Source organism: Bubalus kerabau, chromosome 1 (genome assembly GCF_029407905.1).
Source record: "Bubalus kerabau isolate K-KA32 ecotype Philippines breed swamp buffalo chromosome 1, PCC_UOA_SB_1v2, whole genome shotgun sequence".
NCBI classification, from domain to species: domain Eukaryota; kingdom Metazoa; phylum Chordata; class Mammalia; order Artiodactyla; family Bovidae; genus Bubalus; species Bubalus kerabau.
In genome coordinates, this window is record NC_073624.1 from 3,450,053 (window position 1) to 3,472,421 (window position 22,369).

At 55.7% G+C, this 22,369-nt stretch overlaps 1 protein-coding gene across 1 annotated transcript; it reads right to left on the bottom strand.

Annotated features, from left to right (window-relative positions):
- Positions 1 to 2,741: 2,741 nt before the first annotated feature.
- GTSE1 (G2 and S-phase expressed 1) lies at positions 2,742 to 21,900 on the bottom strand. Its single transcript, XM_055566008.1, has 10 exons — positions 21,786 to 21,900; positions 21,223 to 21,418; positions 16,683 to 16,740; positions 16,068 to 16,581; positions 10,349 to 10,463; positions 6,355 to 6,427; positions 4,700 to 4,930; positions 4,317 to 4,521; positions 3,676 to 3,888; positions 2,742 to 3,227 (listed from the first exon to the last, which is right to left on the bottom strand). Exons 2-10 carry the CDS (start codon positions 21,242 to 21,244, stop codon positions 3,144 to 3,146), a joined length of 1,515 nt encoding a protein of 504 aa, XP_055421983.1. The 5' UTR covers positions 21,245 to 21,418; positions 21,786 to 21,900; the 3' UTR covers positions 2,742 to 3,143.
- Between the last annotated feature and the right edge of the window lie 469 nt (positions 21,901 to 22,369).

Below are 22,369 nucleotides of genomic sequence, written 5' to 3' on the forward strand. Positions count from 1 at the left end.
GGCCTGGAGAATTCCATAGACTGTAAAGTCCATGGGGTCACAAAGAGGTGGACACGACTGAGCGACTTGCACTTTCAGATAACTGCTGGGGCGGTTCACAAAATTGATTTCAGGTAGTACTTGAACCACGGTTTGAAATAAGCAGGGGAGGAAATGCACTAGAGACGCAGATGGTTTTTATTTTTGTTTATTTACTTTTGGCCACATGGCATGTGGGATCTTAGTTCCCCGACCAGGGATGGAACCCACGCAGCCTGCAATGGAAGCTTGGGGTCTTAACCACTGGGCCACTAGGGAAGTCCTGCCGATGGTTTTTTAAATCAGTCAAATACACATACCAAAGCTTGGCATTAAAATCACATTAGTTTCTTAAAAGGTTAACAGTGGACATTAATGTCTAAATGCAAATAATTCTTAAGGCAAGTCATTTTCTTGAGAACAGGAGTAGTTTTGAGTTCAGAGTGAAGGAATTCCCTGGCAGTCCCGTGGGTAAATCTCCATGCTTCCACTGCAGGGAACTCGGGTTTGATCCCCGATTGGGGAACTAGGATCCCAAATAAGGAAGAAAAAAGAGTCTAGAGTGAAATGAGGGAGGCCCCATTTCCCTGTTTGATACGAAAAGCAGGAAATGCCAACCGAGAGTGCCAAGAGCAGGAGGCGTAAGCTCTGTGGTCGGAGGGAAGTGCACGGGGCCCTGCAGGGAAACAGGAAAAGGACATTTCAGAACAAGGTGTCAGAAAACACCCGACAAGGGGGCGATGGCATCTTGCATTTCCCGGGAGAGGTGACACCCGGCCTTCAGAGGATTTCAGGGTGATCATTTGTTTAGCGGAGGCTGTGGGGTGGCCCAGCTGATGTCACTGGACTCTGGGCTCTGTCTGGGGGACCCCGCCCGCCTGAGGCAGAGTCTAGCTAGTACCATGCCCAACACGTGGCCTTGGGGTCAGGAGAGCTGCCACTCACCCCCACAGTGGCTGAAACAGGACATCTCAGCAACCGTGTTTTCTGTTCCTTCTTGGTTAAATGGGTGGTATTAGCTATTTGGGATCGCAGAGTCGGACAGGACTGTGAGACTGAACAACCACCATTTGCTACTTGGTAGCTCCAAATCTTTAATCACTGCCTAACACAGGTGCACGATGGACCAGCTGTGTAAACGACAATGACATCCCAGATGCCCCGACAACAGCAGTGTGAGCTGTGTGAAAGTCAGCTGTGAAACGTGAAGGCGTTTGCGCCTGAGAATTAATGGAACGTGACGATCACGTGAAGCTAGGCCTCTCAAGCTGGGAGGGTGGCCCTCTGGCGGCAGCTGAGGCTGTTCACCCCCAGGTACCGAGGAAAGGGCGGCCCCTCCCCTCCTCTCGGTCTCCCTCCCAGTGGTGGGCTGGGGACCTGGGAGCCAGAGAGGAAAAGTGCTTTGTGAGACCAGCTGGACGGAAACCCAGACAGGAAGGGAAGGGAGCGACACACGCGGGCTGGCAGGCACTGCTTTACCCACTGTGCACTCTGGGGCCTCCTCCCAACTGTCTGAAGACTTTAGATCCGGTTACTTCTGTCCTGCCCCGGGACACTTGTAGACTGGACATGGCACCGTGGCCCACAGGAGAGTGTGGCTGCTCCAAGGAGAGCCTGGGGGAGCAGGCGGGGGCCAAGGCCCAGCTCACCCCTGCGCTGTAGGCCGGATGGCCAGAGCCCCTCTCTCCCGCCCACCGCCACGCCCCCAGAAGACAGCCACGTGCGAGCTTTGCACCCCCCATGACCACTGCCCACAGGAGAGTCCCCATAAATACTCAGTGAATGGATCCAACCCCAGATTTTGGCTTTCCCCTGTGAAATGAGGAGCCAGACCAGACATCTGAGGACCCTCGTGGTGGATGAACACTGCACTGGTCACCGGGATGGAGACAAGGGCGGAGGAGCGGACCGCCGTGACTCCCGCGGGCTCAGCTCCACTGGCCCGGGGGAGCTCCCAGGGCGAGGGCTGTTTCAGGTCAGAGCACGGGAGGGCCACCCTCCTGGGTAGCCGCTGGTCACCTGGACGGTTGCCCCCAGGCAGGAACCCCGCCTTCTGAGCAGCCCCTCCTTTACCTGCGGCGCTCGACCTGCAGGTGTGGCAGCGCCGCCCAGGGCGCACTTTTCACTCTTGATCCACTGGGGTCGCCCTTCCAAACGATGACCTGGAAGTTGCAGGACACCCCTCTGGGGTCAGAGGCCTCCTGGCTCCATGCGGGGAGCCAGGATGGGAGCCCCAGAGCGGGTCCACTTAGCAGTGTTCCTACTGTTTGCTGTGCGGCCACCGCAGAGACTGAGAAATTATCCGTACACACTAGCGGCTTTCCGGTCCGCTCATTTTCAACCAAGATCAAGTCAGAACAGCTGCAGGCCGGGAGTGCGCCTCCCAGGGGCCCCGCCCCCTCCACAAGGAGCGCTCCTGCTCCAGCACCCCGGGGGTCTGTCCCCCGCATTCACACGAGCCCCTCCTCCCCCGTGCCCCCCTCCCCTCAGGTGTGGTCTGTGGACCATCTCATCAGGACCCCCTGGCTGCCCACTGCAAGTGCAGATGACTAGGCTGCCCCAGACCTGGGGGCTGAGGCCTGGGGTCTGCACTTAACCAATTTTTCTTCATGCTAAATTTTGAAAATCACTTTGGTAGAAAGAATTAACATTTCGAATAACATATATAGTGCATACTGATCACTAATAAATACAGCCATCTGTCTTTAAAAATTAGGATAATCTTAAACATCAAGAGGTGGTTTAATCCATTTTCATTTACTTTACCATTGAACTTAAACTAGAATATTTAACTTTTCATACAATCTTAACTTAAAAGATGGTCACTTGCTATTTTACATGCAAAAAATCCAGACTCATCCGGAGCGTACCCATTCTTCACTCTGCACCCAGCACGCAAGCGGGGCCGGGAGGACGGGGGCCATTGGCCTGCAGTGACCTCAGGTGGCCAGACACCGCCCCCCAACCCCATAGCCCACTTCAGGCACGGTAACTTTACTTAGCTTTTTGTTTCGTTTTACAACTTTTCCAACACAAACTCTTCTAAAATTTATCTCCGACAGTTGAATACTACTTTAGGACTGTTCTTGTAACTGAGTGAAGTGCAAAGAACTGTTTCACTCCACTCAGAACTTGAGGAGCGGAGACTCCACGTTTTCCTTGTCAGCGTCGGGGCTCAGCAGGATCAGAGGGGAAGCCAAGTCTATGAGCTGCAGGAGAAAGGCCACACAGGTGAATGGAGCGTCCACGACCCACTTCCCGCCCCAAAGACCCCGAAGGACTGGCTCTCTGAAGCCAGGGCTGCCTGCAGCCAGTTCCCCACGGTTTGGCCAAAGTACTGGGTGAACTTGGCTCGGGCCCAGAGGAAAGGCACCTTGAGCGCCACGCTGAAGCCGCTGGAGGGAGGCAGCGGCACACCCAGAAGCTCTGAGTTCCTCTGGCGTTTCTGCTCCCTGTTAAATGCTGGGGGCCGTGGCCACAGAAGGGCTCCGGCAAGATGCCTCCTTGACACTCACGCTGCTGAGGGTGAGGCAAGCCGAGCCACATGGCCCTCGGAAGCCCCAGTGGCCACTCTCCAGGGTCACCGTGATGTGCCTGAGCATCAAACCCAGCAGTGACCACCTGAGGCCAGAGCCAGCAGGCCCTGCTACAGCTCACCTGTCTCACCTCGTCCGGGAGCTTGGCCACGGCCTTCCTGTTTGCCTCTGGGGTGTTTGTCAGGAGGTCAACTAGAGGCCCACTTCCAGACCGCAGGGCCACAACTGCCTCGGGGCTTCTGCAGAAGTCAATGAGCGGGCGGTCGTCTAGGGCTGTGGCCGCAGCCTCCACGGTGAGGCTGAGTTGATCCAGTCTGAGATCCACGAGGAGAGCCTGGACGACAAACTAGAATGAAGGGCCATCCCAGCGTCTTCTGTCAGCCATCTTGGGAAAGCGGTGGGTTCTGCCTAGGCCCTGGGGGCTGCTGGTCTGGAGGCCTAAGGAAGGAGGCTGGGATGGCCCTGGTGGGCCGGGCTGTGGTGTGTGAGCACCAAGGACTCCCCTCCTGCCAGTGGTCAACATGGGAAGCCCCTCCCCTGTGAAGCCCCGTCCTGGCTTCCCGCCCCTCCCGTGAACACCAGCTGCCCCGATGTCAGACACAAGGAGATGCAGCTTCTGTCTCCTCCAGGGGAGGAGGTCCCAGAGCCTCCCGCCTCCCAGCCGTGGCCCGGCTGGCACCACAGGCCCCGGGCCACAGGTGACGTCCTCGGTCACCCGTAGGACCCAGGAGCGCAGACGTCAGCCCTGCCTGCGCCCCTCACCTCACTGGGGGCTGTGGCTTCAGGGGGCTGTGCTTCATCCAGGGTGACTTCTGCAGTGATACTTTGTGAAAAAGTAAAACCACTCTTTTCTGGAGAGAAGTCCAGTGCCCGCGGCACAGTACATAGAGGTGAGCAGCTGCCGTCGGGGGCCAAGCTGGGGCGCCTGGATGCAGGCTGGCCGTCGCCCTCCATGGCAGGTGCAGCTCTGTAAAGAGAAGAGGGCATCCGTCAGGACACGCCACACGGCGCTCTTGTCTGCCTGTGACCCAGGCGGACCGTGGAGGGAGCGGAAGCGGCACCCGCTGCAGAGCAGACCCCCCAGCACATGGTCACTTGAGGTTTTACAAATTGGCGATGAACAGACTGCAGCCTTTAACTCTCACCTCACTGTGGACTTTTTCTGGGGCTCAGAAGAGAGTTGCTGAGCAGATGCAGGCAGGGGAGAAGCCAGGAGCCTGGGCACAGTCGTGGGGGTTGCCAGAGGGAGGCTGGAGAGCCGGCGGCCGGCAGGCGTGGGCAGGGCCGATAGGCGCCTCGTGCTCACGGGGGTCCTCACGCTGCTGACAAGGCTCTGCGCGGCTGAGGACCACCTCATGGGAGTGCTGTGGGCCACCCTGGAAAGAAGAAAGCCTTCAGCAGAGATGACCCAAAACCTAACAACTCAGCTGCATGCTGACAGTAGAAAACCTGTGGCTTTAACGTGGAAGGCTCAGGCCAGAGAAGCCTGTTAGACCCCTAGGTGGCGGGGGGCACAGCAGCACCCCCGGGAGCCCTGGAGTGGGCTTCGGTTCCTCAGTGGGCCCATGTGAGGCTCCGCTCTGGTTTGGCTGCACATTAGGGGCGGGACCAGGAGATGCTGTGTGGCAGTCCACGGGGGTGCCGAGTCCCCTCTCGCTGGCGCTCCCGTTTCCACGAGGGAGCCCAGGCCCAGGGCGGCCTGGCGGGGTCACACAGTCTCCCTGTGGGCTCCCGCTCTGAGTCCAAGGCCCCTGAGCCGGGTAAGCACAGGCAAGTGGGTCGGGCGCTAGGCTCCCCACCCATCTCTCCTTCCCACCCTAACCGTCTGATCTGGTCTCGCTCTGACCCCACGTGCGTGGCAGGGAGGCAGCCCAGCGTGGCTGGTGCTGGGAAGGGAGAGCTGCCAAACCCAGGAAGTGCCTGCCAAGTTCATATACAAGCAGAGGCAGGCCCAGAGCCCTGGAGAGCCGAGAGGAGGGCCAGGCTGGCCCGGGGCAGAGCCGGGAGGAGGACCCTGGCCCCGGGGCTCATCCTGCCCGTCCTACCCCGCAGGGTCTGAGGCCGCACTCCCACCCTGCTCACAGGCACTGGCACCAGGACCCTGCCCTGGGCGCAGCGTGCCTGAGGGTCGGGTGACCTCACTGCGCCCCACCCCCAGCCAACGGGCACAGGACTGAGGGGCCGGGCCCCTCCTCTGTGACAGCACTCAGAGCCGGGGAGGGCCGGCTGTGTGGACGGCGCTGCCCGCCCCCTCGGGGGGACTGCGCTGTGTGTGAAGGACCCCCAGGAGTGCACACGTGCACGGGGCGTGTGTCGTGTGTGTGGATGTGTGCCTGTGCGTTTTCTTACTGTTGCCTGGTTCCATTCCCACTGGGCAGATGAGGAAATGAGGCCAGCAACCTTTCACAGGTCACACGAGACGCTGACCGGGCAGCAGCATCCCCGGGACCCAAACCCGAGCCTGAGTCCGGCCAGCGGTCTTCAGCCGCGGCACATGGGAGTCACCTGAGACCCGCAGGCCCTCAGCTCCACCCAGACCGACCAAGCGGAACCTCCAAGGAGGCTGGGCGGTCTGGCTGGAGACCCGCACGTCAGGGCTGAGGACCGGCAACCCTGCCCCAGGGGCCAGTCTGTGCTACTGCCAACCTCGAGGGACACCACGGCGGCTCAGGAGACCTGGCTCAGGCCAGGCCCACGGGGCCAAGCTGGGGGGCCCCACACGTCGGAGAACACACTCTCAGAGGTCACTGGGGACGCGGTTTGTTCTTGTAAGAAGAGAGGAAGCAGACAGACTCGGTACCTCCCCACCGACGTGCAGGACTGCGGCCGCTGCGCCCGACAGGACTTTGGCGTCGCACCGTCCAGGGGTTCACCTGAGAAGAGAGAGAAGTGAGTGGTCAGGCAGCCGGGACACCACCTTCACCGCACGGGCAGCCTCCTCTAAGCGTCTCTGTCCTCCCAAGTTGCAGGGAAAACCTGTGTCCCCAGAGTGCGGGGCAGGGGGAGACACGTCCCTCCCCAGGGACCCGCCCGGGACCAGCAGGTGCAGCAGAGGGAGAGCCCTGGCCCCACTGCTGCCCTCGGCCTGGCTGACCCCCAGACGGGGGCGCAGCACTTGGTAGATGACCCTCTCAGGTCTCCCACGAGCCCCCCACAGCAGAGCTAACAAGGGGGGTCGGAGGAAGGTTCCAGACGGGGCCCACAGAGCCTGCCACCGCCTCTGCTCTGGGGAACGGGGGTGGCCCGGGGTCATCACAAGACACAACGGTATTTACGTGCCATCTGGAGGCTGACAAGAATTTCGTGTGATCTCACCTGGTCATGGGGTGACGACAAGTGGGCTCAGAGGACTGAGCCCAGGGCCACTGTTCACGGGACTGAGTCCCAGACTCACCTGGGGCCAAGGCTCAGATGCCAAGCCCCGGGTAGCAGCCTGTTGTCTTGGAGGCCATGGGCAGAGGCCATGACAGCCCCAGACGAGAAGGCGGCCCCGGTCTCCGAGGAACTGGGAGAGGCCCCCCCCATCTCAGAGCACACTGCAGCGGCCTCCGTGCTCCGGGCCTGCTCCCTGCCCCGTCCACGTCCCTGCGCCTCTTCACAGCAGGATCTCAGAGAGCCGCCTGCACACGCTCATACCCACCCCCACCTCCTGTCCCCTTAGAAGCTGATCTTATCCAAGTGATTCCCGCACCAAAACAGACAAGCTGTAAAAGCCATCCGCCTCCAACCTGCTTCCCGAGGGGCTCGCCTTCTGTCTCTACACATCCTGCGACTTCTTGAGACATCACCGAAGCCCGGCTCCCGCGGGCTCCCCACCCCAGCCCACACGCCCACCCGGCCCCCAGGGTTTCTGTTTCGGCAGCGAGAGCCTAAGAACAGCACACAGCCCATTGCCCTGCAGCGCCCGCCCACCCCACCTCCAGGGCTGAGAACTGCTTCCGCCTTTTGCTGCTTTCTTATTGGGCGTCCTGTGATGAAACTTCCCTGCACACAGTTCATGCCACCTCCCAAAGGAGCTGTGCTGACCAGCAAGCTGAGAGAACCTGTCTGGTTAAACTGTTCTCCAACTTCCTTTATTCATGCCATTAAGCACAAGCTGGAATCAAGATTGCCAGGAGAAATATCAATAACCTCAGATATGCAGATGACACCACCCTTATGGCAGAAAGTGAAAAACTAAAGAGCCTCTTGATGAAAGTGAAAGAGGAGAGTGAAAAAGTTGGATTAAAGCTCAACATTCAGAAAACTAAAATCATGGCATCTGGTCCCATCACTTCATGGCAAATAGATGGGGAAACAGTGGCTGACTTTATTTTGGGGGGCTTGAAAATCACTGCAGATGGTGACTGCAGCCATGAAATTAAGACGCTTGCCTCTTGGAAGGAAATTTATGACCAACCTAGATAGCATATTCAAAAGCACAGACATTACTTTGCCAACAAAGGTCTGTCTAGTCAAGGCTATGGTTTTTCCTGTGGTCATGTGTGGATGTGAGAGTTGGACTGTGAAGAAAGCTGAGCGCCGAAGAATTGATTCTTTTGAACTGTGGTGTTGGAGAAAACTCTTTGAGAGTCCCTTAGACTGCAAGGAGATCCAACCAGTCCATCCTAAAGGAGATCAGTTCATTGGAAGGACTGATGTTGAAGCTGAAACTCCAGTAGTTTGGCCACCTGATGCAAAGAGCTGACTCATTTGAAAAGATCCTGATGCTGGGAAAGATTTAAGGCAGGAGGAGAAGGGGACGACAGAGGACGGGATGGTTGGATGGCATCACTGACTCAATGGACATGAGTTTGAGTAGACTCAGGGAGTTGGTGATGGACAGGGAGGCCTAGAGCGCTGCAGTCCATGGGGTTGCGAAGAGTCAGACACGACTGAGTGACTGAACTGAAACTTATGATCTGACAGTGTACTTATCTGACTGCATTTCTCATCTTTTACTAGAAAAATGTAAGTTCCATCAGTAGGAGCTGTCTTACCATGATGTCCTTGTACCTATAAGACTGCCGAGCAACGGACAGCACTCAACAGACGGCTCATTCCTTTTCGGGGGGGGGGCGCATGGCACGTGACAGCTCCCCGAGTAGGGATTAAACCCACACCACCTTCCGTGGAAACGCAGAGTCAACCACTGGACCAGGGAAGCCCCAGAGTGGCTCATTCTTACATGAGCAGGAACTCCAGTGAGGTTTTCCAGTGCTAACAGCCACCTGAATTGGTCAGCAAAGCTGACGACTTCAACGTCCTGAAGCCGCTAGACAGCACGTACTTGAGAGGGGAGGCCAGAACCACCCTGGCCTTTCATCAGTGCCATGCAGCCTCCCGCGTGACGCATGCTCCTCAGATGAACTCACCTTGACCAGACACTGCACCTGCCAGGCACCACGCGGGGCTTTCTGCCCAGTGGCCCTGGCAGGACGCTGCGGCAGATGGGGAGAGCCCAAAGAGGCTGGAATTGGGAGCGGCAGAGGACTAGACAGAAGGGAGTTAGAGAAGAGAGGACTAGAGAGAGAAGGAGCTCCGGGAGCCCAAGAGGGACCCCAAGTCCTGGCTGTGCGGTGAGCAGCAGCACCACGTGGGTCGAGAACGAGCGCCAGGAGCACCAGGAACGCTGCCTCGTCACAGGGCTGGGAAGCACGCCCAGCAACTGGCCAGAGGAGACACACAGCACAGGCAGGAGGGGCTTGGAAGGGCCGCACGTTGGTGGCAGGGCTGAACTATCCCGAGAGTAAAGGCCGAGACCCCCACCATCAAAGCTCTAAAGGAAGCCTTGAATGAATCAAGTTCTACTGAAACCTAACTGCCTGTCAAAGCAAGGTTCAACTCCTTCAAGTCCAGACATGCAGAAAATTTATGATGTCTAGCAGACAATAAAAAATCATTAGACATGTGAAGAAGCAGGAAAATGTGACCATCACCAGGAAAAAAATTAGTAAACAGAAACAGGCCCAAAATGATACAGAGGATGGAATTAGAACAGACTTTAGAGCAACCATTATAGATATGTTCAAGAATTCACAGGAAAACATAAGCACCACGAGGACAATAAAAGGGGAAACTGTAAGGTCAGAAATGAAAATCTAGCTGGATGGACTTAAGAGCAGATTAGACACACGGTGGGAAAAATAGACACGTGCGCGTGGAGACATGCCAGAAGAAACGAGCCAGACAGAAGCACAGAGGAAGGAGGGGGGCGGAGCTCGAGTGACCGAGGGGACAGAAGCACAGAGGAAGGAGGGGGATGGAGCTCGAGTGACCGAGGGGACAGAAGCACAGAGGAAGGAGGGGGACGGAGCTCGAGTGACCGAGGGGACAGAAGCACAGAGGAAGGAGGGGGAAGGAGCGCGAGTGACCGAGGGGACAGCACGAGAAGGCCTCTGACACAGAGACTGGAGTCCCAGGGCCAGGGGGGCAAGGAAACATGTTTGAAGAAACAATGGCTACATTTTCCCCAGATCCAGTTAAAAATATCAACCCACAGAACAAAGGAGCTCAAGAACGCCCAAGTAGGATAAACACAAAGAAAGCCACACAAAAATATGTTAGTAACAAAAACCCTGAAAATAACAACAGAAAGTCTTAAGAGTAGCCATGGAACAATCATGTGTTTACACAGAGGAGAGTAATTTAAGAAATTCACTAACTTATCCAAACCTACAAAAATTAAAAGACATATAAAATGCTTTATAAGAAATGAAAGCAAACACCATCACCAAAACTGATAATTATTTGAACTTTATAAATATAATTTGTTCACTATTTTAAAAACATGTTAAAGTTTATCTATGACTTACCAGTAGAAAATCTGGGAATTTTAAATTGATTCGTAGGGGTAGCCACAGCCTTTGTCTTGGAGTTTAGACAGGAATCGCGCCTTCTTGTACCCGCGGTCTTATCCCGTTGAGAAGACTGTGACGAACCACAACGAGAGCTCGGCCCAGGGCCTCCCTGTTCCGGGGTCTGGGGCTGGGGGAGAGACGCTCTGGGGGGCCCCCTGGGCCGCTCCGCCGTCCACTCCGCAGCCCCTGGCCTCTGGCTTTGCCTGCAGGCCACGCCCCCGGGGCCCGCCTGCAGGGACGGCCGTGGCAGGGCGAGCCCCGTTCTGCCCGTCTGGCTGGAGCTTGACCGGGCACTGTCCGCAGAGATGCCCGGACGCTCACTGGGCTTAGCTGGAAGAGGAGACGGGAAATCTGGTTGTCACTCAACCCGATGCTGTGTTTAAATGATGAAGTTATTTAACATACACACACAAGATATGCTATCTTTAGCATATCTACCTCAGAGTGTGGAAAAGAAAACAACTTATTTCTATCATGGTGATTTCCATATTAAAAAATACGACACAGGAACAATATTCTGCATGTCCACCAGGCAACATCCTCAGACACAAGACAACCCGGGTTGCTCGTGGCTCAGCTGAGCATGATCTAAGGTGCTGATTCTAGACACGATCGCCAAGATGTATCAGGATGCATGAACTCACGCTCTCTTGTCCTCACTGACTATGTCGACAGCAGAACTCTATCCCAGCTGAGCAGGTGAAGACAGACAGTCTGGTCAGATGCCCCACCTGGCCAATCAGGGGTGCGGGCAGGGAGACATGGAGAGCAGGTGCTCCTTACTGGGTCAGTTCCTTTCAGCCACAGGGAGGCTGCGTCCTGTCAGTTACCAGCACTATTTAAATGAGCTGGGCGAAAATACTCAGCTGCCAAAATAGCCAACACAGAGGCCAACCTGGTGAAAGGCTCTTAAAGAGAAACTTAGGAGGACTAAACCGCAGCCCACATCACAGTGTGCAAGGCTCACGGTGCTCTTCCCGCCGCACTGATGGTCAGATCCCCAGCAGATCTGACCCTGGGGATTTTGCCACGGAAAACTGAGGAACACAGACTCACCAGAAGGCCCCCCGCAGCCTGTCTCGACCTTTCCCAGAGGTAGGCTCAGAAATCATAGACAGAACTGGTGCTGATGCCTGAAGCAACACAGCCAGACTCACGGAGCCTAGTGTAACAAAACTTCGTTTCCCTGAACACGTGCCGCGCCAGACACGGGGCCAGGGCACCGTGTGGTCCTCGGGCCCGCAGGGACACTGCGAGGGTGGGGCCGCCCCCTAGTTTGTAAAGGTGCAGACGCAACTTCAGTTCTCCTAACCACCCCAGATCGGACCAGCCTCGCTCCAGAGGAGAGACTTCTCACGTCTGTGTACAAAACGCAGGCCGTGCTGCCTGGCTTAGAGCCTACCCAGCAAATCTGCTTCAAAGAAGGTTTTAGTCCTTGAGGGCAGGAGGCCGCGTGCCTTCCCACAGCCTCCTAGGGTTTCTCCCCTTTACCAGCAGATGGCACCCTCGGCTTGGAAAGACAGCAAAGTCGCCTGAGTTGAAACAGGTTTGAGCAGATTTAAACAAACACCCAGGAGTTACGGCTCCTACGCCTACACTATCTGGAACAGCCCTACTTTAAAATCCTACATTTGATCACGTGGCTGAGGCTGGCCTCAGCGTCATGCCGGGCCCTTGGCACCAGCAGGGCGTCCTTGGCACCTTGTGACGGCTCGTGCTCAGTCATGTCTGACTCAGCGACCTCATGGACATAGCCCGCCAGGCTCCTCGGTCCATGGGATTTCCCAGGCAAGGATACTGGAGTGGGTTGCCATTTCCTTCTCCAGGGGATCTTCCCAACTGAGGGATCAAACCCAAGTCTCTTGCATCTCCTGCATTGGCAGGCGGGTTCTTTCCTTACACAGCCACGTGTGACAGCTTAACTCAGCCGAAACTAAGACCGCCCGCCTGACCGTGCCTCTCCTCAGAGGAGGGGAGGCACCGTGAGGATGGAGGCCTCAACAGTCTCCTCACCCCAGACCAGAGCCAGCCTTCCAGAACCTGCAGCCGAGCTGAGTGGTTCTGTGAAGAGTCTGGCAGGAACAAGGCGCTCAGGGCTGGCCTTACCTCCGCCAGTCGCAGGGGAAGCACGTGCCGCGGAGCTCAGGCCCGAGACAGACCCTGACGAGGACCTTCCTGCCAGGCCACCAGCACACCCAGGTGGTTTCAGCATGGTTTTCTTCGGCCCGGACTAAAACAGAGACTTCATTACCTACCCAAGACTTATTTCTGTGAAACAGTTTACAAGTTATCATCTTGAATCAGAGAAAGGCCAAGCAGTGCTCCCCGGCATGGCCGCCAGGTTGCCTGTGTGAGGAGCACCGGGAGCCTGCTGACCGCGGGCGTGGGGCCTGGACTCCAGCCTGTGGAGTTGAGAGCTGCAGGGCCCAGTGTGGGCAAGCTTAGCAAGTACCACCAGGGACGTGGCACTTTCACAAGCACGCAGAGCTCAGTGCTGGAAAACAAACAGCAAAGACGAGGACGGTTGCCCCCACGCCTGGGAGGAGCTGTAGTTTTCAAAGCACCGACAGCCCATCTCCTCGGCGCACCAACCCCGTGAGGGAAGCAGGGGCATCTCTGCCATCAGACACCCCCACGTCAGCTCGGCGGAGGAGGGGGGGGGGGGGCGACGTTCCGCGGTGCTCACAGCTCCCCGGGGGCAGTGGCCAGGCCCTCCCGTGTGCCAGTCCTGTGTGCCCTGCATTTCAGCACGCTGCCCCTCCTAGATCCTATCTTCAACCTCCTAAACATTGATTTTGGTCCAGACGCATCCCACATCCCACATCCTCAAAGCTGCCCCTTACTCCCTGCGCTCACAGGCCAATACCCACCCCTGCCCCAGCCCCGGCCAACCCACCTTGTTTGGAACAGGGAGCGACCGCTTGCCTGGGACCAAGTGGCTTCCACTGGCTGGCACGCTGGCGACGTCCCGGGTGGTGCTGAGCTTGTCCGGGGGCACGCTGCTATGGGCGTCCTTTTCATTTTGGATTTTCATCCTGGGAGGACTAGCTGGTTTCTGTCTCGCAGGCTGAAAAATTGTAAATCGAAATATAAGAACTGTCTAGTCTTTCACAATGTAGAGACACACGAAGGCTTCAATTAGAGGGCAGGCACCATCCATCTTCCCAACATGCAGTCCTCAATTCATCAACGGGAGAGAAAAGAATATAGCGGTTCACTTCCTCCGCCAAATTACCACAGAAAAAAATGATGATGGAGCCTGCTTCCTCATTAAAAACAGGGTAAAATAATACCAAGACAGACCATTAATAGGAGAGAACTCCTCTAGGCTAGTCCTCAATCAGGATTCTTATTTAAGGGTGATAATGAGGAAACGGGATCTGGTTACACAAATTTTAAAATGCCGCCCAGAAAGGAATCGTTCATTAAATGGTCATGCCCTCTACCAGAGGAGCTGCTCGGCTGCAATGAATCTTCATCTAGGGCTGAAGGCCATTTTTCTTCAGCGAGCAGAGCCCAACAAAGAATACATTCCTCACTTTTAGGTACAAGGGCATTCGTGGAAGTAATTCATGTTTCCATAAATAACCCCCCATACTAAGAAGAGTTCAGAAGAAGCAAAAGCAGCTCATAAAGCAGTAACCTTCTTTCTCCTTTACATCACCTAAGTTAAGGTCCAGCACTTTAAAGCGTACACTTCAGTGGTTTTAGCATACGGTCACAGTGCCACTTGACAACAGTTTTGTTGCCCTAAAAGCAACTCCTGGCCATCAGCAGTCCTTGCACCTCCCAGCAGGGTGACCATGGATCCACTGTCTCCAGAGCAAGACACGACTCGCCTGCTACGGTCACTTCCGGTGAATGAGACCGTACAACATGGGACCTTCTGCGTCTGGCTTCTTCCTCTGACCGTGTTCCCAGGGTCACCCGTGTTTACCAGCATTTCTTCACGGGCCAAAAGTATCCCACTGCATGGACCAGTCATCAGCTGGTGGGCATCTCGATTGTTCCTACTTTTTGGTTATTATGAATGAAGCTGCTTTCAACACTGCTACACAGGTTTCTGTGTGGACATATGTTTTCAATTTTCTTGGGAATATGCCCAAGTAGAACATGTGGAATTCTGGATCATGTGATAATTCTGAGTTTAACTTTTTCAGGAACTGCCCAACTGTTTTTCCACAGAGGCTGCGCCACTGCACAGCCCTATGGGCAATGCACGGGGACGCGATTTCTCCACGTCCTCATCAACACTGAGTTTTTTAATTCTCACTACAGCCATCCTGGGCTTTCCTCGTAGCTCAGATGGTAAATCATCTGCCTGCAATGCAGGAGACCTTGGTTTGAGTCCTGGGTCGGGAAGATCCCCCGGAGAAGGAAATGGCAACCCACTCCAGTATTCTTGCCTGGAGAATCCCCGTGGACAGAGGAGCCTGGCGATCTGCAGTCCATGGGGTTGCGAAAAGTTGGACACGACTGAGGACTAAGCACACAACAGCTGAAATTACATCACAACCCCGGCCCTGAGTCTATGTGTTACCACACAAATCCGGGCCCAAGTCCTGTGTTGCACCTGGACCCACGTTGCTTTCATTCTGGAAAAGTCACTTCAGAAATTTACATCCAAACGATCTCCAGGAAGAGGCATTTGCAAGACTAAAGGACAGCTTCAGCCCTGGGGAAGCAGAGGCCACGTGGCCCCTCGCAGGGTCTCTGTGCAGACCTGCGTCCAGCCTGGTTCAGTTCTGGACTCTGCTGGCAGGCAGTCGTGGGCTCAGGAGCCGTGCAGGGATCTTCTTTGCCTGTGCTGGGTGTTTTGCACGGACCTAATCCTGCTGACAGCCCCGCGAAGCAACACTCCTCTCTAACTAGCTGGGAGTGCTGAAGCTGGTGGCCAGGGCCGCGGAGCTGGGGACGGCGCAGGGCAGGCTCCCGGCTCTCCCTCGCCTCCCCTGTGCTACCGCCCCACCCTGAGCTCAGAATCAGAGGAGACAAACCCAGGTGGCAGCCGCAGTCTGACCCCTACCCTGCTAGGAAGCCGCTAGGACTCCCAGCTTGGCTAACAGCACCCCAAAGACACACGTGTCCCCCAGCACATCCCAGAGCAGCACCTCCACTCATGTCTGGGAGGAAGGCAATCTAAACGCAGTTACGGTTCAGAGGGAGACTCATGGCCACCCAGAAGGGGGATTTGGCGAAGAAGCTGCTTGTTAACGCACCTAACATCCCTAACGGGAGCGGGGAGGGGGGCGGGCTGGTGAGGGGAATGCCCAGAGCTGTAACGGAACGAAAGGGAAGACCTCAAACGGAAGGGGGGAGGAGGTGCCCTGAGTCACCACGATAGGGACCCAGCCCTGCCTGTGCCACCCCTGCCTGGCTCCCCACGCCACGGACACAGCTCCTTCTGAACTTCCCATTCCAGCATCTCTGAGCCCTCCCTCCAAGCAAGACATCCCCAGGCTTCTCCCACAGTGGTCTGTTCCGGGGCATAAACCCAGAGGGCTCGGAAGCAAGGCCGCGTCTGGTCCCCGAACAGAAGTGCTGGGGGAGCTGGAGGGGCTACCTTCTCCACGGCCAAGTGAAGGCTCTTTGCTCGAAGGGACGAGGTTCGGGGCGGCAGCAACTTGCTGGTGACCTTCTTCTGAGCCCCGGCCTGGTTCAGAGGCTGAGCAGCACTGGGCTCTGCTGGCAGAGAAGGGCACGAGGTGGGCGGCGGCCCCAAGGTCTCGGGGCAGCCGGTCTGGGCAGGAGCGGCCGGCGGGGCTGCGCTGGAGGCGGGCTGAGTGCCCCGGAGCAGGGGTGCCCTCCAGAGGTCGTCTGACAGGCAGTATGTCTCCCGCTTAAGTGACCTGGGGCTTTTCTTCACTTCGTTTTCTCTATCGAAGAGGTTTATTTTGAGTTTAGACTCCTGAATGAATCCTTCCCCTCCCTGGCTCCCAGGGTCTTCGGGCTGGGCAGCCTGGGCCACCGTGGTTCTGCTGTTGCTTTGTATCTGGAAGGCCAGTAAGTGAGCTTCTTTATAAACTTCCACAAACTTTTCCCCCGTGAGCGGACTCCAGGTGAAGTGTCTTTCAGAAGCTGGCAAAGGAGGTTCTTCGGGAATCTGATTATTTAATTCTAAGCTGGCAGCAATACATCTTTCTTTATGGCCAATAGGTCCAAAAAAGACTTCATCATCTTCATTGGCACTATTTTAAAAGAAAAGGATAATTAACAACACTGGCATTACGCGAAAGACTTGACTGAATGTGGTTACACCAAAGCAAGGGGAGCAAACTCATTTTTTTACCTTGAAGAAGACAACGAAAGGTCGAAGTCAAACTTTTCATCAGCCAACAGAAGAATGTCTGGGGAGGAAAAAGTCGGCCGTTACCTTAGGGGTGGGCTGATGATGAGCAAACATCACCAGTCTCCACCAGCGATCAAAACTCTTTTCAAATTTCACTTCTACAGTGTGACAGCAGTATTTTAATAATCACATTTTCTCAAGGGGCTCTAGATTATCTTAACTCTTCCTTTAAAAAAAAAATTAGCATCAGCCATCCTGTGTTCGCTAAGCTGCCATCAAAGCCCAAGTCCTTGTTTTTAAGTCCTTATATTTAAGACACGATCTAAAATGCATTCAGACTCATTCGATTAGCTTTGCAAGACTCAGTCAGTCATTTTCCGGTAAAGAACATTTTCAAAAGACCCCCTGCCTCAGCTCCCCAACTCCCCAGTTACAGACTACAGCTAGTCCTCTTTCAAAGGCAAATTCAGTGCCCCTCACAGGCACAGTAGGGGCCCCATGCACACCTGAGGACCATCACCTCTCCCTGGACCCCATCCCAAATGGCCAGACAGAGTGCCGCTGACATCCTGCGAACACAGGGCCTTCGCCAGCCGTGATGGCCCATGAGCCTCTGGGCGAGCGCACCCCTTGGCTGGGGCCACCGCTCTCTGCCCCAGCTCCACATCCCGCTCCACATCCGCCTCCCGTAGGGCTTCCTGGGGCTCCCGCAGCCCCGGGCCTGACGTCTGCCTCAGCATCACCATCCTGTAAGGACGTGTCTCTCAACCTTCTGTGGCCCCGCCTGGCCTGGAGGCGCCTCCAATCAGTGCCCGTCTAGTCCTCTCCTGAACTCCGCCTCAGGGCCTGACACTTAGCAAGTATTCCTCAAAAAGCAGTGAACCGGGGACTCCCTGCTAGCCCAGTGGTTAAAAATCTGCCTTAACCAACACGAAGCAACATTGACCAACAAGTGAACAAAAGGAAAGAATTTGGAGGTTAAAACTGCCTCGACGGACAGATGCTATGATTCCATACAAGAAGTATCAAGAAAATCAACTGAAAACTATTATAAATTGTGAAAGAATAAAAGCAAATGTCTGAAGGCAAAATTATTACACGACAAATCAACAGCTTTCATATCTAAAAAGAACAGAAGGTATAATGGAAGAGAGGACCTCATTTATTATAACCAAAAAATGCAAAACACCTGTGAATTAACAAGAAATATGCAAGATGGATATAAAGAAAGTTCAGCATATCATAAAAGTAACATATCAAATAAAAGGGGGAAAATGCATTATTCAATGAATGGTATTGAGATAAACTAGATAATCCTTTGAGAGGGAGAAATACACACATCTGAAGTTTGATCCATAGCTCATAGACCATACCAGGACAGATCCCCAAAAGGTCCAAGACTTAACTGAAAAAAACGAAACCCAAAAGGAACAAGAAACCACGGGGAAATCCCTGTATAGGCTGGAGTGCGGAGGTTTAACTCTGACACCAAGCTGGAAGCCATAAAACAACAGGTTGATAGTCCAATATATTAAAGATTTAACGTCTCTGCGTGACAAAAACCACCGCGAGAAGAGTTGGCAGGAGCACCAGACAGGGAAGAGAACACGCGCGGTCCCATCGCGAGGGCTGCTGGCGAGCACTCCCACAGACCCCAGGTGAGCGCTGGACACGCGGGAGGAGCAGGCAAAGGACACGAGCAGAGCGAGGCACGGGGGCAAAAGGAGACGTTCTGAAACACACGACCGCGCTCAGTCGCACTCAAAAGCGAGAGCCATGAAAAACTCAGAGATGCCCAGGACTCCAGTTTTCATTGATAAGACTGTTAAAAATCTAAAAGTTCGATTTGTAAGCTACTACAGCTCTACGGAGGGCAGCCTGACAGTGCCTACCGAGGAAGACGCGCTCGCACCCTGACGGGAGGCCCACTGCTCCGAGCACCCCACCTGGTCTGCAGCAGCAGCACGTGCACCAGCAAGATACCAGCCACAAAGCCAAAGCCCGGGGCGGAGGAGCGCGCAGCGCACCCCACGGTGGGAGGAACACGACTTGGGCTCAGAGAAGAGCAGGAACTCTTCCTATATGACACACAGAGCTCATCGAGATAAATTAGAGGCAAAACCCAAGATGGCACCCAGGTTCTACATGCTGTAGAAGAGGGGGCTGGGCTGACAGGCACTGCCTTGCACACGCACAAGTCAGGTCTGGACGGCCCAGGAGGCCGAGGAGATCAGTGGCCTCTGGAGGTGGTAACTGGGCGGCGGGGGGACATAAAGGAGGAGGAGATGGACCTCCCACTTTTTAATGTGTCTAAAACCTAGGAAGTCAATTTCATGGGTCACTACCAGAAAATTCCAAACGTCTGTTGTGGGAAAAGGAATTCTGGGTCAGGAGTCAGGGGAAAAGCCTTCCACACCAGGCTCCGCCGCTGGCTCAGGGTGACCTGGGCTAGCTGCCCCTCCATCCACTCTGCAGACGCGGGCTGCATCCTCCGCTAGACACTCCTCGGGGGCGCACTGTCCAGCGGGCATACACTGTGGAAGGCGGTGTGGGGAGGGGCCGCCAGGAAGTAGGGACACCTCTGAGGCCAGTGGCTGGAGGAGGTGGAGACACAGGTCAGGTCAGATCCTGGGTGGCGTCCAAGCCATGGCAAGCTTTTAGTTTATTCAGAGTGCAACGGGAGCTATCGAAGGGTTTTAAGCAGAAGAGTGTTGTGCTCTAACTTCTGTTTTTAAAAGGCACCCTGGTGGATGTGCTATAAAAGAAGCAGGCGGCATCTACTGAAATTACAGCAAACATTGGCTAAAGAGCACAATACACATGGCAGGTGGAGGCAAGTTAATACGGTTGAGACCAAGGTGGTGCATCTGTGGGGAGCTGGAAAGGGGTAGATGGATCCAAAACATACCGTGGAAACGACACTAACTGATGACTGAACAAATGCTTCACAACCTTCTCAGCTAGGTGAATGGACAGACACTTGACTTCTATTACAGAGACAATAGAGAAGCAAATGGCAACCCACTCCAGAATTCTTGCCTGGAGAATTCCATGGACAGAGGAGCCTGGTGGGATATAGTCCATGGGGTCACAAAGAGTTGGACAGGACTGAGTGACTAACTTTCTTTCCACTTTTCACAAAGATAAAGAACCAGCCAAGAATGGGGTGGGAGGTGGGACCCGCTGAGTAAGAGGTGGGAGACATTCACGTGAAGACGCCAGCCAGCCAGGTGGATGCACAAGCCCAGAGCTCAGAGGAGAGGCTGTGCCCCAGACAAAACGTGGGCACCACCAGAAGGTGGAAGGATTTAAAGGACTGTCTGAGAACCTGTTGAAGGGGAGGGGGAGTTCAAAGAGACCCCAGACCAGGTCCTGGGCAACTCGGCTTCAGAAGGTGGGGCAGAATGAGAAGTCTGCAAACAGATGAAGATACACCAGCCAGAGTGGGCAGAAGGAAAAGCAAGAAGCCAAGCTGGCCAAGTTTCCTGTAGGAGAAAAGGTCAAAAGTCACTGAAAGGACAGAGAAAAACGACCGTAGATTTCACAACACTGATGTGCTCAGTGGCGGACAAAGGCAGTCTGGGTGAAGTGAGAGGGCAGAGAAGGTTCGGAGGGGTTGAAGGTTGTGGAAAAGAACAGCAAAACAAGTGGAGAAAGTTCTTGCTCTGAAGTCTGGCTCTGAATGAGGCACACAGCAGCGGAGAGGGCATGGAGCACATGAGGGCAAGTTGGACAACGGGACCTATTTGTACATCATGAGCATGAAGAACAGACAAGATATAAAGATATAAAGGATGGGTGACAGACAGGAGAAGTCCTCAGGAAGCAGCAACAGGGATTCAGCTGCATGTGGAAGGGACTGGAAAAGGAGGGCGTATTCGCGAGGGTGGAGGTCAGGCTGCAGCAGCAAACCCTGTTCTAGAACTGAGGAAGCAGTGCCGACGACTAGCAGTCTTGGGGCTGTTTCTGCAGAATGGGGGTGTTAAGGAGAAACTGGGGTACCCAGTCTCCCTGACTCGCATACGGGTCGTGAAGACAAAGGATATAAAGGATGTCCCCGCGCTTCAGCAGAAAAAGAGGGCAGGGCCCGTAACTCCTTTTGTAAGGTTGTGCTCTCACTTCCACACTCACAGCAGACAGGAACAGAACAAGACAGCAAGGCTACAGGTCAGGCCAACTGGTCCAACGTGCCGGCAACGATCCTGGACAAGTCTCAGCAACCAGCCAAGAGGCAACATCAGTTCCACAGACCTGAGGGCCTATGGAGTATGTCAGGCCCTGAGGACAATGAAGTATATAGAACAGAAAAGAATCCCTGCTCCGCGGGAAGTCACAACTGGGGGGGTAAAGAGAATGTAGAAAATCCGAAAAAGAAGTTAGAGGAATGCAAAAACTCGGGGAAGACAGGGAGTTTATCGGGGCGCACAGAACGGGGTGAGTACTGAATAAATAAACGAGCAAGTTTTCTCAGGAGCATTACATCGACCTGCGTGTTCCCTGAGCCCCCCGGACCGACAGCGCTGCGGAGACAAGGACGTACCTTCCTTCTTGGGAGCCTCCATCTCCGCTTCCTGGGGGGGCCAGGCAGGCTGAAGGCACGTCGCTTCCTCCTTCCGCGGCCAGGGCTGTCAGAGGTCACAGCAAGGAACAGGAGACAGAAGCGGGGCGGGTGTCGGAGCCCGGGTTCCCCCAGGCCCGCAGGGAAGCCCCCACCGTGCGGGCCGCTGCAGCACCGGCTAGGCAGAGAGGGCTGGTTACGGAGAGGCCGCGAGGCCAGCAGAGGCCACCGAGTCAGGGAGAGACCGCAAGGCCGGCAGAGGCCACCACGGCCGCAGCCCAAGACCCTCCGCCCCGGGGCCCGCTCGCCTCTGGGCCGGCACCATCCGAGGCAGGCCCGAACGGGGGTACTGGACCCGGACAACCAGACCTCCCCGGCTGGGCTTAAAGCCGGGGGTCTTCGGCTTGAAGACCTCCTTCAGCCTCGCCGGAGCGTGCGAGGGAATCCCCGCCGCCCCCGATCTGGCCCGACTCCCCCCCGCCCCGAGGACCCCTGACAGCCCCCCTACACAGAGCCGCACCCGAGTAGCCCGGCGACCCCCTTACCCAGTGCCGCCGTGATACCCCAGCCGACGCGCCTGCGCCCTGAATTTAAACGGGGCGCGCAGGAAGCGCTGCGGGCTGCTGATTGGCCGGTTTGAAAGGCCGCGGGGCCCGGTGCATCCTGGGGGTTGTAGTCGGAGCCGCAAGGGGCGGCGGCGGGGGGGGGGGGTGGCGCGCGTGCGCACTGCCTTGGCTCGCTGCGCATGCCCGACAGCTGGCCAGAGCCTGGCCGCACAGGGCTGGGTGCCTTAGGGCTCGCTTGGTGTCTCCGTAGGCTCGGCATCAGGACAGCTACGTATCGCAATGGACATGGTTACGACACCAGATCTTCAACCTTAAATGGAGATCCAATTCCTATGGTAGGAAATAGGTGTGTATGCCCGCTTTGTAGAACACTGCGGGTTCGTTCTGGGGGGTAAGAAAACCCCATCCCTGCCCGCGGAGCGCCCGGTGACTCTGGGTGACCAGACACCCTAGTTTATGGCCCTGGACCACCCTGACACCTCGTTTCTATTTAGAGCCTCGCTCTTTGCGGTCCCCTTCACTTCTGATGTGCTGGGTACGCACTCCCTCGACCCTCCCTGAGC

What these genes read in the sequence shown, in the direction of transcription:
- GTSE1 (XM_055566008.1), bottom strand. Translation starts at nt 21,244, where the DNA reads ATGGAGGCTCCCAAGAAGGAAG. An exon ending in GGAGGCTCCCAAGAAGGAAG is followed by an intron (nt 16,741 to 21,222) that starts GTACGTCCTTGT and finishes TTTCCTCCCCAG; the next exon opens with ACATTCTTCTGTTGGCTGAT. An exon ending in CAGAAAAAGTCCACAGTGAG is followed by an intron (nt 4,522 to 4,699) that starts GTGAGAGTTAAA and finishes TTCTCTTTACAG; the next exon opens with AGCTGCACCTGCCATGGAGG.